Source organism: Mastacembelus armatus, chromosome 7 (assembly GCF_900324485.2).
Source record: "Mastacembelus armatus chromosome 7, fMasArm1.2, whole genome shotgun sequence".
In the NCBI taxonomy this organism is placed as follows: domain Eukaryota; kingdom Metazoa; phylum Chordata; class Actinopteri; order Synbranchiformes; family Mastacembelidae; genus Mastacembelus; species Mastacembelus armatus.
Window position 1 is genome coordinate 4,672,147 of NC_046639.1, and position 13,442 is coordinate 4,685,588.

General features: G+C 40.0%; 3 protein-coding genes across 8 annotated transcripts; 2 read left to right on the forward strand and 1 right to left on the reverse strand.

The window, feature by feature from the left end:
- The first annotated feature begins 419 nt into the window (after positions 1-419).
- On the forward strand, positions 420-4,360 carry mbd4 (methyl-CpG binding domain protein 4). 5 transcript variants are annotated; one of them, XR_003297309.1, is made up of 9 exons: positions 421-627; positions 711-1,025; positions 1,428-2,116; positions 2,937-3,002; positions 3,120-3,254; positions 3,371-3,520; positions 3,700-3,803; positions 3,891-4,077; positions 4,305-4,333. XR_003297309.1 is itself a non-coding variant. In XM_026333212.2 (8 exons), exons 2-8 carry the CDS (start codon positions 733-735, stop codon positions 3,963-3,965), a joined length of 1,512 nt encoding a protein of 503 aa, XP_026188997.1. In that variant the 5' UTR covers positions 420-611; positions 711-732; the 3' UTR covers positions 3,966-4,360. The 5 variants fall into 5 exon arrangements, 4 of the variants coding, with proteins under 4 accessions (XP_026188997.1, XP_026188993.1, XP_026188994.1 ...); XM_026333212.2 differs by having other exon boundaries at positions 420-611; positions 3,891-4,360; XM_026333208.2 differs by having other exon boundaries at positions 3,891-4,359.
- Positions 4,324-6,039, forward strand: LOC113146020 (uncharacterized). The gene is made up of 7 exons (XM_026333216.2): positions 4,324-4,357; positions 4,472-4,563; positions 4,671-4,804; positions 4,904-5,031; positions 5,149-5,208; positions 5,301-5,490; positions 5,649-6,039. The coding sequence occupies exons 2-7, from the start codon at positions 4,554-4,556 to the stop codon at positions 5,757-5,759; spliced, it is 633 nt and encodes a 210-aa protein (XP_026189001.1). The 5' UTR covers positions 4,324-4,357; positions 4,472-4,553; the 3' UTR covers positions 5,760-6,039.
- A 312-nt stretch (positions 6,040-6,351) lies between these two features.
- Positions 6,352-13,243, reverse strand: creld1b (CRELD disulfide isomerase 1b). Of its 2 annotated transcripts, none has more exons than XM_026333214.1 (11): positions 12,823-13,243; positions 11,741-11,861; positions 11,575-11,657; positions 10,781-10,891; positions 10,508-10,599; positions 9,953-10,132; positions 9,759-9,854; positions 9,577-9,660; positions 9,169-9,264; positions 8,932-9,072; positions 6,352-8,392 (listed from the first exon to the last, which is right to left on the reverse strand). In XM_026333214.1, the coding sequence occupies exons 2-11, from the start codon at positions 11,855-11,857 to the stop codon at positions 8,172-8,174; spliced, it is 1,221 nt and encodes a 406-aa protein (XP_026188999.1). In that variant the 5' UTR covers positions 11,858-11,861; positions 12,823-13,243; the 3' UTR covers positions 6,352-8,171. The 2 variants fall into 2 exon arrangements, with proteins under 2 accessions (XP_026188999.1, XP_026188998.1); XM_026333213.1 differs by having other exon boundaries at positions 12,818-13,243.
- Positions 13,244-13,442: the final 199 nt, after the last annotated feature.

A 13,442-nucleotide genomic window follows, 5' to 3' on the forward strand; every position in this document is an offset into this window, starting at 1 on the left:
AACCCTTGTATTTGTTCTGTACTGATAATAACCAGTGAATTACATTTATACCGTGCAAAACCAAAAAGGTGCTGATTCGTGGGCGAGTCCTGTAGTTAAAATTAGCGTCTAAGACTTTTTTTATATTTTATTTATTATTTGTCATGGACCTCGAAGACAATTATATTCCTTAAAAAATAAAATACATGTATCACCTTATTAGTCCAATTGTTTGACACAAATCGTAACAATTTGTCGTTGAGGGTTTTAGAGTACCCCGCCTCCGTGGGTTTTTGTGTATCTGTGACACTGCTGCTGCTGGAGCTGGTGCTGTTGATTATTTACAATAACCAATTAGAAAACCTGTAATATATAAAGTTTTCGTATGTGATAACCGACCCATTGTGGCGCAAATTACAACTCGCGCAATTAAAGAAAAAACTCCCCAGTTTTTCGGAAAACTGGTGAATCTGGCAACACCACTCTCTACTTCCTGTTCCTCCGGGTGTAAACTGTGAACTCTAATCCGGTGTTTTCAACAACAACAATTTTTAAAAAATCAGCAGCAAGAAAGATTAGCCTGCATGCATCACCCGCTACAGTTGTCCTAGACGCGTGTAAGGGAGGAATCAGTTCGGTATTATTCATGTGTGTTTGTCCACATTTGATCTAGTTAATTCATGAGTCCTTACAATGGAGAGATGTCACATTTACCTTGTTGTAAATTCTAGGTAAAGATGAGAGAGACTGGGAATGGCTGATGTGGGAATAAAAAATCAGCAGCTGGAACAGCTGGACGGTGAGCTGAAGAACACTCACCCTTCAGAAAGCACTGTTCTCTCAGCCGGCGTCAAAGACAACAACGCACCTCTCAGAGTGCATCCCCCTAACTGTGACATCCAGCTGGAGACCAGTGGAAACATAAATAATCAAAGCCACATGGACGAGGATGATCTGGGCCACACAATGCCCCCTGGTTGGATCCGAGAGGTGAGGCAAAGGAAAACAGGAAGGACAGCAGGCAAACTGGATGTCTACATTACAAGGTGACTGACTGTGTCTTTTTTGTGGTTCTTTTTGTACCTTGCATCAAGACTGTATAGTACTGTGCAAACGTTTTAGCTACTTACTATAACTGTGACAACATGTGAACTATTAATGCTTTCAATTTATTAATGAACATCATAGAAAAAAAATACACAAAAATGAAATCAGTAAATATTTTGTTTGAAGACAAGTTGCCTTTAAAACAGCTCTGATTGTCATAGCAGATTTTTAAGGCACTTGGGAGTTAGGTTGCTCCAAGCACCTTGGAAATCATGCCACAAATTGTATAGAAATCAGTGGTCTCAGTTGCTTCTGTCTCTTCACGTAATCCCTGACAAACCTTTTCACACTACTCTGTGTGCAGTTAGATCAGTGCCTAATTGATATGTTTGTTATTTAAGTCCTCAAGGGCAGAAGTTCCGATCAAGGGCAACCCTTCAAGCTTTCCTTCTAAAAAATGGAGAAGGGAACTTGGACATAAACATCTTTGATTTTACCACATCCAAGGACAAAGTCATCACCACCTCACAAATACCTCCATCCCAGGTGAAGCAGGGGAGAACAAAGAAAAAACAGGTAGATGGACTCCAGGAGACAGCACAAGGTGCAAGAGAGATTCTGGCTGCAGAGGATACAAACCATATTAATACTGACATTGTACTAGAAGAGATCACACATGTGCTAGAAGTGTGTGGAGACAAATCTGAAGACACTGTGACATGTTGTACACGAGTTACACCTTCAGCAACAGTGGATGATGTCAAACTGCAGAAGACCCCTCAGAAAGTTGGGCTACTGAGAGAGAAGCTATTCAGACTAGCTCCTTCTAGCAAACAACTAAACATTTTAATTGTTCCCAAGGATGAACTGCCTTCTCTCCCAGCTCTGAATGTTGAACCTGCCACTGCAAGTGAGAGTGAGGGTGAGGATGAACGAGGCGGCGACGAGATGCAAATTCACAGTAAATGTGACAATGAGGCTAAATCTGAACTGCAGGCTGACGGTGGCCGTCGCTGGGATGTGGAAGAGGAGGTGTTGTTACCTGACATCACTGGCGGGAGCTGTACACCGGTGAGAGATTCCCAGAATAGTAAGTATGATCTACAGTGTGTGACAGCTTGCAATATTAGAAGTTCAGCTTAGTTTTCTCACTAATTTTGATTTTAGTATGTAATGTAAAACGATTTCACATTTTAATACCTCCCTTTTTCTTTATCCTGGTTCTATCTGTCATCACATTTTTTCCAGTTATAAATATAATAAAAAAATTTAAAGAAACCAAATGTATAAGGTGGCACAAAGAACTATTCAAAACTTAAAAAGTATGTTGGTGGTTAATAAAGGACCAGTGCAGGACTCCACCTCTTTATAAATTTGGGCTTTTGGAGCTTTAGTGCATATGTGATCTGCTCCATCTCCTAGGGGACCCCTATGTTTTCAGTGTATGCATAAATTATATTATGTATACACACATACATTCATGCACATACACACAAACAGTTATTAAGCACACATATCCAAATGTATGTGACAGGGTTATATTATGACAGTTATGTTTCTGTATACCATAGTTGTTATACCCCCCCTTCCTCTCCCCAATTCTCTACCCTCTCCTTCCTAACCCACCTAGCCTGTGTATTTCAATGAATATCTCAATAAATAAATTAAAAAACACGCTATAGGAAGAGTATATCAGATGTACCATCTTGAAGAGCAACTTAGGCATTCAGACCTGTCCTCCTTAGCTCTCAAACTGCCAAACAAGACACGTTAAAAAAAAAAAAAGATATTATGTATATGTGCTGTATATTGGCGATTACTTGTCTGTTATAATATTTTACTTTGTAATTCTGTATACAAATGTACTAATTTTAAAAACATTTTCCCATAAATGTGTCCTATCTGCCCAGAGTCCAAAAACTTGGAAGACAAACGGAAAACGAGCCCTTATTTCAGTGGGAAGCCCTGTAGAGATGGTAATGCTTGAATCACTCATTTGATAGAAGCAAAGAAAAAGCTTGTTTATTTGTAGGTGGGACATGTATATGAAAAAATTGTGTTGTTTAAGTTACGTGTACAATGTCCATACACAGGCCTTAGCCCTCCCAGGAGGAAGGCCTTCAAGAAGTGGACACCCCCTCGATCTCCGTTCAGCCTCATACAAGAAACTCTTTTCCATGACCCCTGGAAGCTCCTGGTGGCCACCATTTTTCTGAACAGGACCAGTGGTAAAGACATTTCAATACTGTGTGAAACCAGCACTTCAATTGGTATTACTGAGTATAGATTTAGGGTTTGGTCAAAGATTTATTCACTTGTACATTTTTCTTTTAAAAAACTCAAGGCAAGATGGCCATTCCAATACTGTGGCAGTTCTTTGAGCGTTACCCATCTGCAGAGGTGGCCCGGGCAGCAGACTGGAAGCCCATGTCTGAACTTATGAAGCCACTTGGCCTGTATGAGCTCAGAGCTAAAGCACTCATTCGCTTCTCAGGTGAATGTGCTTGTCCATTGTACTTGATGGATGATTGCTGAGGGCATGGATTATATTTGTGAACATTATTTTACTGTTAATTGACTATTACTGATTTGCCTTGTTTATTCAACATGTCCTTCAATATTTATCAGCAGCATTGGCCAAAAACATCTTACAACCCCTTTTCTCCTGTGTAGATGAATATCTAACTAAACAGTGGCGATACCCCATTGAGCTGCATGGTATTGGGAAGTATGGCAATGACTCCTATAGGATCTTCTGTGTGGAAGAATGGAGACAGGTTAGTATAATCCCAACTTTAATTTTAGTATCTTAGATTAACATTCATTTATGCCAAATCTGATATTCTAATGTTTTTCTATCAAAGGTGACACCTGAAGATCACAAGTTAAACAAGTACCACGCCTGGCTGTGGGAGAACCACCAAACACTTGGAATCTGAAAGAACAAGTATGCGGAACTGCAAGGAAGAGCTGCTGTGGCACATCCAAGAGAATCACTTACATCACAAAAACATTACACTTATAATGAAGTGATACTGTGGAAATATCAGTGTTAGTACTTGAAATTTTACTCAATGTCCAATAAAATGTTTTAAGGGGTTTAAAAGTCAGAGTTTTTCTTGTTCCATTCTGTTACTGACAACTGTAGACATAGATGAGATCTGGGACATGTTTTCATAATATCCAATTATTCCACTTTCACAGTCTAATATTACTTCTTGAGTGTGTGGCCTTACACTCATGCTGCAGCTTTCTTTTGATGTGTGTGTGTTTGGCAGGATCTGATTCCAAGGAAACAGTTGCCACCGCAAAAGACTTGCTGAATGCACAGGCATGTCACGGTTTAATCTCTAACTAGTACTAAGAGTAATTTTCTGTAATTACATTTGTGTTATGCTAACTTGCTAACTTTTTGAAACTTTAAGAAGATCATTAAATTCTCCAGGATTTGATACTTTGGAGAGTTGAACTCACCACAAAAACTGGTCTTCTCTGGACTGAACAGAAGAAACATCTTTAACTGCAAAATGAAACTACGTAAGAAAATGGTTTGAGTTTTTTTTTTCAATTTGCTGTCTCATAATTTTCTAATAAATAGGTTAAATTTGCTGTGATTCTGTTTATTTGAATTTTCACCACCACAGCAGCCATCTCTGTAGTATCCACACCAGTGTGGATCCCTCGTGACACACCTCCTGTCCGGCAGAGTCGCTGCCTGGTCACTCCCATGACATTTCCAAACATCTCAGACTCGGCCCGGTTGTGCACTAGTAATCAGGTTAACCAAAGTTCCCAATTATTGCATGATTGATACGGGACTGTTTGCTTTTAGGTAAGAAAGAAAGAAAAAAAAAAACTTCCCAATTCTGCTTCCTAGAGTATTGCCAGACTGAACCCTTTACATCCACCTTTGGTCCATAAACGCACCGTCAGTCTGGAGACACCAGCTGTTCACCACCACAACCACCAGAGGACATTGATCATGCAGAGGAGAGAGCATTACAGGTAGGAGCACCTGACCAGCACATTACTGTAATTTACCTTTTTTATTGACAATTACAGATATCATTGCTGTCTTTACTGTGTAGAGCTGAGTTCTAAGTCACTGACATGTATGTTCAGGTATCATCAAGTGTGGCGTAAACCCTTTTATGGAACCAGCAGTGAGAGAGAAGAGTACAGGTAAAACAATCAACACTCTTTTTCTTCCTGAATTTACCGCATGTAAACTTCTTAATGGTCATTGGTGACTAAATCCTTCTCTTCCTTTGTAGGAAGGAGTTACGAGAGCAGTTAAAGAGGCAGATAGAGGAGAAATGTGCAGCGCTGCATCTGCAGCTGGCCACTAAAGTGAAGGAAGCAGAGTGTATCTGTGAAGTGGACCGCCTTGCATTGTCCAGTGAAAGAGAGCAAAGGATCCAGCACTGGAAAGCCATGACAGCATACAGAGATGAGAACAAGAGGGTACAGTCCCACACATGCATTATGTATCCACTGCTAATGCTTTTGTGTTTAGATCTCTCTTACAGTAGTGTGAAAATGCTCTATGCCAACTGCTCTTAGGTTACAACAATACAGGGAGCGTTTGAGGTTTTTCTCTTGTCTCTGTTATATGCATACAGCTAATGGAGCAGCACTGGAGGGACAGAGCACTAACACGCTCCCAAGAGGCTCTAAAGGAGAGAGAACTGCTACGGCTCAACCCCATTAACTGGAGTGGAACACTGAAATAGACTAAACCTCAACATCTAGAGTTGAAACTACAGGTTTAGCTCTTTCTGTAGCACTTAGTCATACACACAAGGCAGACTGCATATGCAGTACATATAATTAGTGCTGTGTTAGCCATTGAAGGGAGTGATAAATTTAGGGATTTGGAATCTGAATATGTAAGAAAACTGGTGTTTTCTGATCTTACTTTATAAAGCTTGTCCTATCTGCTGCTGTGCAATTCTATTGAATAAAATCCAAGACTCAAGAGCACCCTGATAATTTAGCACTGCACTCCTATACCGTCACTTACAATAGTCAAAAAAAATAATCAATGCAAACGTCAGATATTAAAGCAGACGTCATATCTTCATTTCTAATCCACACATCCTTCTTCCTTGTTAAAACCTGGTGCCACATACATTACCCACAATGCAACTCAGGCACCAACAGATCAACAGTTGCAAATTCAGGTACAGTGTGCTAGTAGTGGTTACTGTAGCCTCAAGTGGAGATGAGGAGGAGGCTAGAGAGCTTCTGTAACCTCACAGGTCCAGTTTTTCCCCATTTTCAAACTTGGACTCTTCAGACACAAATTAACTTTTAAAAATTCAATTTCACACAGCTCCCTCTGGAGCAACAAAAGACTTTATTTAGCTTTTTTCCTACATATGCAGTAGTACCTCCCAAGACCTACAAACAGACTTTGAAGTGCAAAATCAGCTCCCCTTTAAATGTTTCTCCCAGTAACGTACTTCCTGCATGTTGTATAATTTATGATCTAACATGGAATTGGAGAAAATAATTTTCCCCAAGCTACGATGTTTCTCCTCAATCTGTTTATGTTTAGAACAAAGGAAGTTTGACATAATTAAAAATCCAAACAAAAGCAGCAGGAGACAGAAGACTCTGTGGACAACCTTCCACACTAGAAAAACCAAATATAAATTAGATGGAAGAATAAGAAATGATTCTTCAGTGGCTTTCTAACATGATGCTACTGTATGTGTTAGTTACTGAACAGATTACAAAACTGCATTGCAAATGCACACAAACATACAAAGGAAATGTCCAGCGCAAAATATGATACATATCTTTACAATTAATATTGCTTTCAAAATAAATTAAAGGCAGAAAACACAAAAATGGCTTGAATCAAAGCATATTCTCTCAAACACTCATTCTGTAGTCTATAGCACTAATGTTGGTTATCCAGCAGTCAATCTTTCATGCCAAAGTAAAACAATAAATTAATACATACAGAGTAGTACCTTTTGCAAATCCCATTTTCATGCATTATTACTAAAAAGAATTAAGGAGGTAAAAAGTAATTCTGTGAACACAAACAACCAGTGGTTCATAATGAAATATCCCAGAGTTTCAATGAGTTGTCTTTTTGGGTTGATATGGGAAATTCTTAATTTCCTCATCTAACCACACGCCCATAGTGAGAGGTATAAGTTATTCAATAAGTTGACACATTAAGAGTCAAGGTACCATTTGAACAACATGAAAACCTCTTCTCTGGAATAAGATCAGGATTAATGAACAAAAAATGATCAAAAATCACCTTGTTTTAGGCGTGAATACATTTATTTGGCTAACAAAAATGTAGCAGAAGTAGAGGGATGACCCTGAGCATGCAAGTGCGAATGTTTGTGTTGACTGATGATCACATGATAATGTCATACATGCTCTAAAGAACACTTTAAGCTGAAACACATTAGCAGTTTTGTCAAACCAAATAAATTTACTTAAAGTTAACATGAGGTTAAGCTGAGGTAGAACAAAAGAAACTCAGTCAACAAATGTTGACAGAACATTATATTTGGCTGTGTATGTGCTGTTTTTTTTAATTGTCTATGGAGTGATACCTTTTTTCTTGATCTTGTTCCAGAGAAGAGTGAAGATTTTTTTTTTTTTTTTTTAAAAGGTAGTATTTCAATACAGGAGAAGCACACCTGTTTTTTATGTATTATGTATGTGAAAATCTGTGATCACAGCATTCATATGGTGAAAAACTTTGGACGTCAAGTGTTGATTGTGTGAAAGAAAATATCTTGTCTGGAGCAATGTCAAAACCCAATGAAACATCCAAATGCATAATAGATTTTAATAAGTAGAGATTTTCATGTCACCCTTGTTCCCAACAAAGTAGGGGATAAGTTCTGTTCCATTATATCAGTGCAGTCTACCTATTTTTGTTATTTCCTCTTCAAGATTTATGGCTTCATAGCCTTCAACTTCTCATTTTTTCCTGCATTGTCCTATTCGAAAATATGAATGAATCTGAGCCCTTTCAAGAAACTGCCCAAACCAAATAAAATCCCTGAAAGTCTAGCATTGAAGGGATAGATTGCTGCTCCACTTGAGTCTTATTTACCTTTGCTGCCTGGTATTCCAAGGTCCTTTTATTAGATGATGGCACAGACAGTCTAGCGCCCTTTCAGGAATCCATCCAGCATGTAGTCTCCCTTTTCTGTCAGCCAGTATCCAGCCATAGCAGCCACACCTCCAATGAAAATTGCGGTGAAAACCATGTCACCCTTAGCAGCGAGTGTAGCTAGGGCACAGATTACAACGCCAAAGAACATCTGCTGCAGTACCATGACCTCATCATCCGTCATGTCATCAAATAGGCCCTTCTCTGGGCCAGCTGTGGAGTTAGAACAAAAGAAAACTTAGCTCATAGATCTTCAGAAGATGTTAACATATTTGGCTATCTACATGCTGTGGCCCTAATTACTTTACTTCACGTTACTTTATTGTCTATACAGAGGTTCTGGACAGAAATTCATATTTGACATGAAACGTGAAACAAGGCACAATATGTGTATATATAAGCCTATACACAGACACTAGCCCACAAAATACACTTCAAAGAATTTGGTTTAAAACAGTTCCCGCCAATGGGATAAATGACCTTTTATACATGTTCTTTTTAGCCTGTGGTGTACACAGCTTGCACCTGAAGAGAAGGCCTCAAAGCAAGGATGGAGTGGATGAGTCTGGTCAGAGTACACTGCAATTGCCTTTCTCTCCAAAAATTGTGAGAACCGCCCTTGCATTGTACTCTCTTTGGCCGATGATTTTAATTGCTTCATTAATTACCCGTGTTAGTTTATTTTTCTGTTTCAATGGTAAGGTAATGTGAACGCAGCCAGTGCATGCATATTGACTGCTTTGATTACTTACTGGGAGGCTTATTCTCAACACATATACTGTCTCTTCTAATGAATCCATCAGCACAGTCACAGTGGAAAGAGCCCTCCTCATTGATACAGGCCTCATTGAGTCCTGGGCATGCTATTGCATGTTCATTACATTCATCTATATCTGTGAGAGAAGGCAAAGAAAAAGTTTTAGGACTTTAGGAGAAAATAAAGAGATAAAACAACATACAAATGTACCAGTTAAGTAATACATGCTTACCAAGACATTTGGCCCCTTTCAATCTGTAACCACGTGCACATTTCTTACAGCGGGCAGGACCACTACCCATGCAGCCCACACATGCCTGGTCACAGCCTGCATAAAGCAAAGGCACAAAGGTTACATTACTTTCTAAACAAATGCTGTACTGACAATTGCAAGAATTTCTTGAAAGGAAAATCAGTTTTATTTTAGTTGAACAGATAAGGGGGACAACCATTCATATTTTGTGATAAGATACAATACGTTATTATAATCAATTTTTTTACCAATTTTGTAAATAAAATGTTAAAAAAGCAAGAAAATTCAGTAATCTTCAGGGCAAAGTACCATACATGCTGTCATTAGGTACAATAAAATACAGTGAAGGCATAAACTTCAACAGAAACTACACAAGAGCGGGCCTACCTCTACATTCGTATGATCCATCTGTGTTGTGACAGTATGTGTTGGAAGGACAATGAGCCAGCTCTGTACCACACTCGTCAATGTCTATGGACATTACAAGGGTAGTGAGACGACACACATCTAAATAACTGGCACAGATTCAATGAAATGCTATTGCACTCGGCCTCTAAAGCCACACTCACCCACACACTTGTTGTCATGAAGGATCCAGCCAGGTTTGCAGTCAAGGCATTTGTAGTCCTGTGGCCCTGCACATTTCTTACACGAGTGGTAGCATGCTACAAAGTAAAAGAGAAAAAGGGAGGATCAATTTTAGGGCACATCAAACAGTGTCATACATGCAGCGGCTTGAAACAGTTGTGTGAATCTGAAGCACCTGCACAGGCTCCTATGCTGTCATTGGAGCTTTTCTCTCTGTAGTAGCCATCAGCACAGCTTTGGCACAGATGGCCAGAATATCCTGGATCACAGACACATTCGCCATCTCCCATTCGAGTCCCCTCCCCCTCACACCGGCCCAGACCTCCACACACACCGCCAGGGCCTGATGGACACTCTGTATTTGAAGAACATGCTTTAGCAGTGGTACTTAGAAAATCAGATCTTTGAAATAGTATTTCAATTATAATCAATTGATTTTACATGCTGATTAAATCTAAATAATTTGTCACATGGAACAACTAGGCTTGACATGGTAATATCTAATAGCTTGTTTTTATGCTGTATGTCAGGGGTCTCCAACTGCAGTTCTCGAGGTCCACTGTCCTGCTTGTTTTCCAACTATCCATGCCCGACCCCATTGCTGATTACCTGGATCGGGTGCGTTCAGCCAATCAGAAACTGCAAGGGCAGGGATAGTTGGAAAACAAGCAGGGCGGACAGTGGACCTCAAGGATTGGAGTTGGAGACCCCTGCTATATGTATTCCACACCTTTGCAGTCAGGTCCAAAGCATCCCGGGGGACAGCAGAGTCTCAGCTCCTCTATGCACAGCCACTCAAACAGGTCTGGTGCCTCTTGCTGCCTATGGGGCACATACATTATATCAGTCATGGAGTTAAAACAGGGTCACTGTAGTAAATCTTAATACTAATTATACACACAGCTGGTCTCAACACTGCAGGACAGGTTTACTGAAGATTTCAGCCAAAATGTCAGTGAATGAAAGCAGTCAAACAAAAGATGCAGTTCATTCTCACATTTACCTGTGGAACCACCATGTCTCAACTTGGTCTTCTATCTGCTCCAGCAGCCGATTGCATTCAAAATCTGTTTTCTCACAAGCAGCCTCTACTATCTCTAGAAGTCGGGTCTCACTAAAACAAGAAGCCAACAGTCAGAAATGTGAGACAAAAGTTGAATGACAGAGCAGATGGTTCCAGTAACAAAACTTTAATTTTTAAAACTTTTCAATACATAAATTGATTTGGCACACACTAAATGATGTTTTATGCCTTTAATGTCACTCCCATTAAATATTCACAAACCTGATAGAAAACAGGGAGACCCCTGGCCTTAACTGAACTAACCTTCCTCTTTGCCCTCAATGACAGCAAGCTGTCCAGAACCAAAGGCAACATGAATTCAACATTGAATACTTGAATGTTTTCACCCCTCCAGTGTGGTTTCATTGACTGGACTCCAGGTTTGCTAACGCCCACCTCCAATTGGTTTTTGTTGATATTATTAGCAGCTTATATTTTTTCAAACCTACACTGTGAATGTTTCAATGATGTTTTCAATATGGACAATTCATTGACCCATGTAATATTGATTAAAATAAATTGAGTTGGTTCATTATTGTAACTTAGATGAAGATCTCTGGCCATATTTTGAGATAAATTTATACATAATGTGGGTAATTCCAAAGGATTCCATTACTTTTTCTTGGCGCTAAATATGTTTTTTATTTGGCATGTCTGATACGAATGACCAACAACCCATTAATACATGAAAACATCTTGATTTCCAAGAAAGTGTAGGTTTAAGTTCCTCTTACCTGCGGGCATACTTTGCCAACTTCTCCTCTTCCCAGGCAGTGTTACCTCCCCCAAAGTTTTTATTAGCCGTTCTCTCCAAGCCCTAGAAAGACAAAAATGTCGGGACTCAGAATACAGACACACCTGGCTCAGGATGACAGGAATTAATTAAGTTAACCACAGTACCTTAATGAAACTCTCAGTAAGTTTTCGGCAGGTCTGGCATGGTGCTGTCTGGACTCTCACCACAGTGAGCTCTGACAGAAGCACCAAAGCAGGTAGGAATGGCCAGGCATACCACATGATCCTTCAGTAACACAAACATAAAATCAGCATGCAATGCAGTGAAAAAAAAAACCCCACAAAAAAACACATATTTTGAGTTTAAATACTGCCCAGTAATCAGTGCAGTAAGTGTCATCAACCAAACCTACAGTATACTTTCAGAAAATGCTAAGACTACCTTAAGTACCCCTATTTAGCATTTACTTACGATACGTAAATATATATTTATAACATCTCCAGGCAATACACATACTGTCTTACTGCAGTATTTACTGTACGTTCATATAGCAGTCTCCACTTATGTGCACACAGGAGGACTTATAGTAGTTAAGCAGGACTGCATTAACATTGACAATGACGTCAGGGCCTCTATAAAGAATCATAACTCAAGCTTTTTGGGGGACATTTTAAACTCTATATACATATTGACTAATTGTTTGGACTTTTTCTAGTCATACTGGATTGCACTGTCCATACTGTCTTCCTGTTATTTTGTCCACCCCTTGTAATGTAGTGGCACTTCTGTGTATTTAAGTCCTCTTCAAATCTGTGTGAAATTGAACTGAGGACACTACACACAGCCAAATACAAACCGCCAGTTGTTCATTAAGGACTTTAAGGACTTCAAGTGTTGTAGTGTTTGTTAAAGCTTAATAAAAGCTTAACCTGAGTCTAGCTTCGCCGCTAGCTTATCTTAGCCTAGCTTCTTTTAGCTTGGCTTAGCTTAGCTTAGCTTAGGTAGCTCGGCATCAGCACCTAACAAAATTAGCCAACTAGTTAGCAGCTGAATAAGGTCTGTTAGCTGCTAGCTAATCTATCACTGTTTCATGGTCTGTCCACTCTATTTAACTCAGTGACAGCGATATTTCACGGAGTATGTATTAAAAGGTGTTTGACGTTAACTCTCTGCTAAATAACCTTTTCTGCTGTTACTCTGATATGAGGAATGTTTCTAGCGGACCCTGGTCACTGTATTACCTTACCGCGAAGCCTTCCGGTCCGCTGCACCACTGAGGACTGTCTGATTCCCTGCTGGCTCACACAGTGCAGGCAAACCTTCACATTGTTGGACAGCCGGTTTTAAAGGTTCAAACGTGCCATTTTAGTTGGCAACCCCAAAGCGAAGGCCTTGCCGGCTGAGTGTCGGGATAGCTACCAGTGATGATGGTGCTCATCCAGACGCACGAAGCGCTCCAGGCTGCGCAGGGATGGATGAAGATCTTCCAGCTGGTTCTCTGTTTTCCATGCGGCAGAGCTACACGGGATACATGACACCGCCCAATCCCGCGGGAATACAACTCTCCAACAGTCAGTCAGCACTGCGTTTGACCCAGGCTGAGGCTGTGTCAGTGATGTGTATAGATTCATCTTGTTTAAGATGCCATTCTGTCTGTGAAACTGTAGATTTCATATAGACGTCTCTTTCTAAATATATGCGTTGTCACTATCCCCTGGTGGAAATCTGTTTGCTTCCATGCCATCCACACAGTAGTATCCCCACAGACATCTGTATTTACCCACACGTGGACGTGAAATACCCCAAAGCAGGATGCTGCTTGTGATGGATTTGAGATTTTCTGGGATAATCTTATCTGAAACCTAT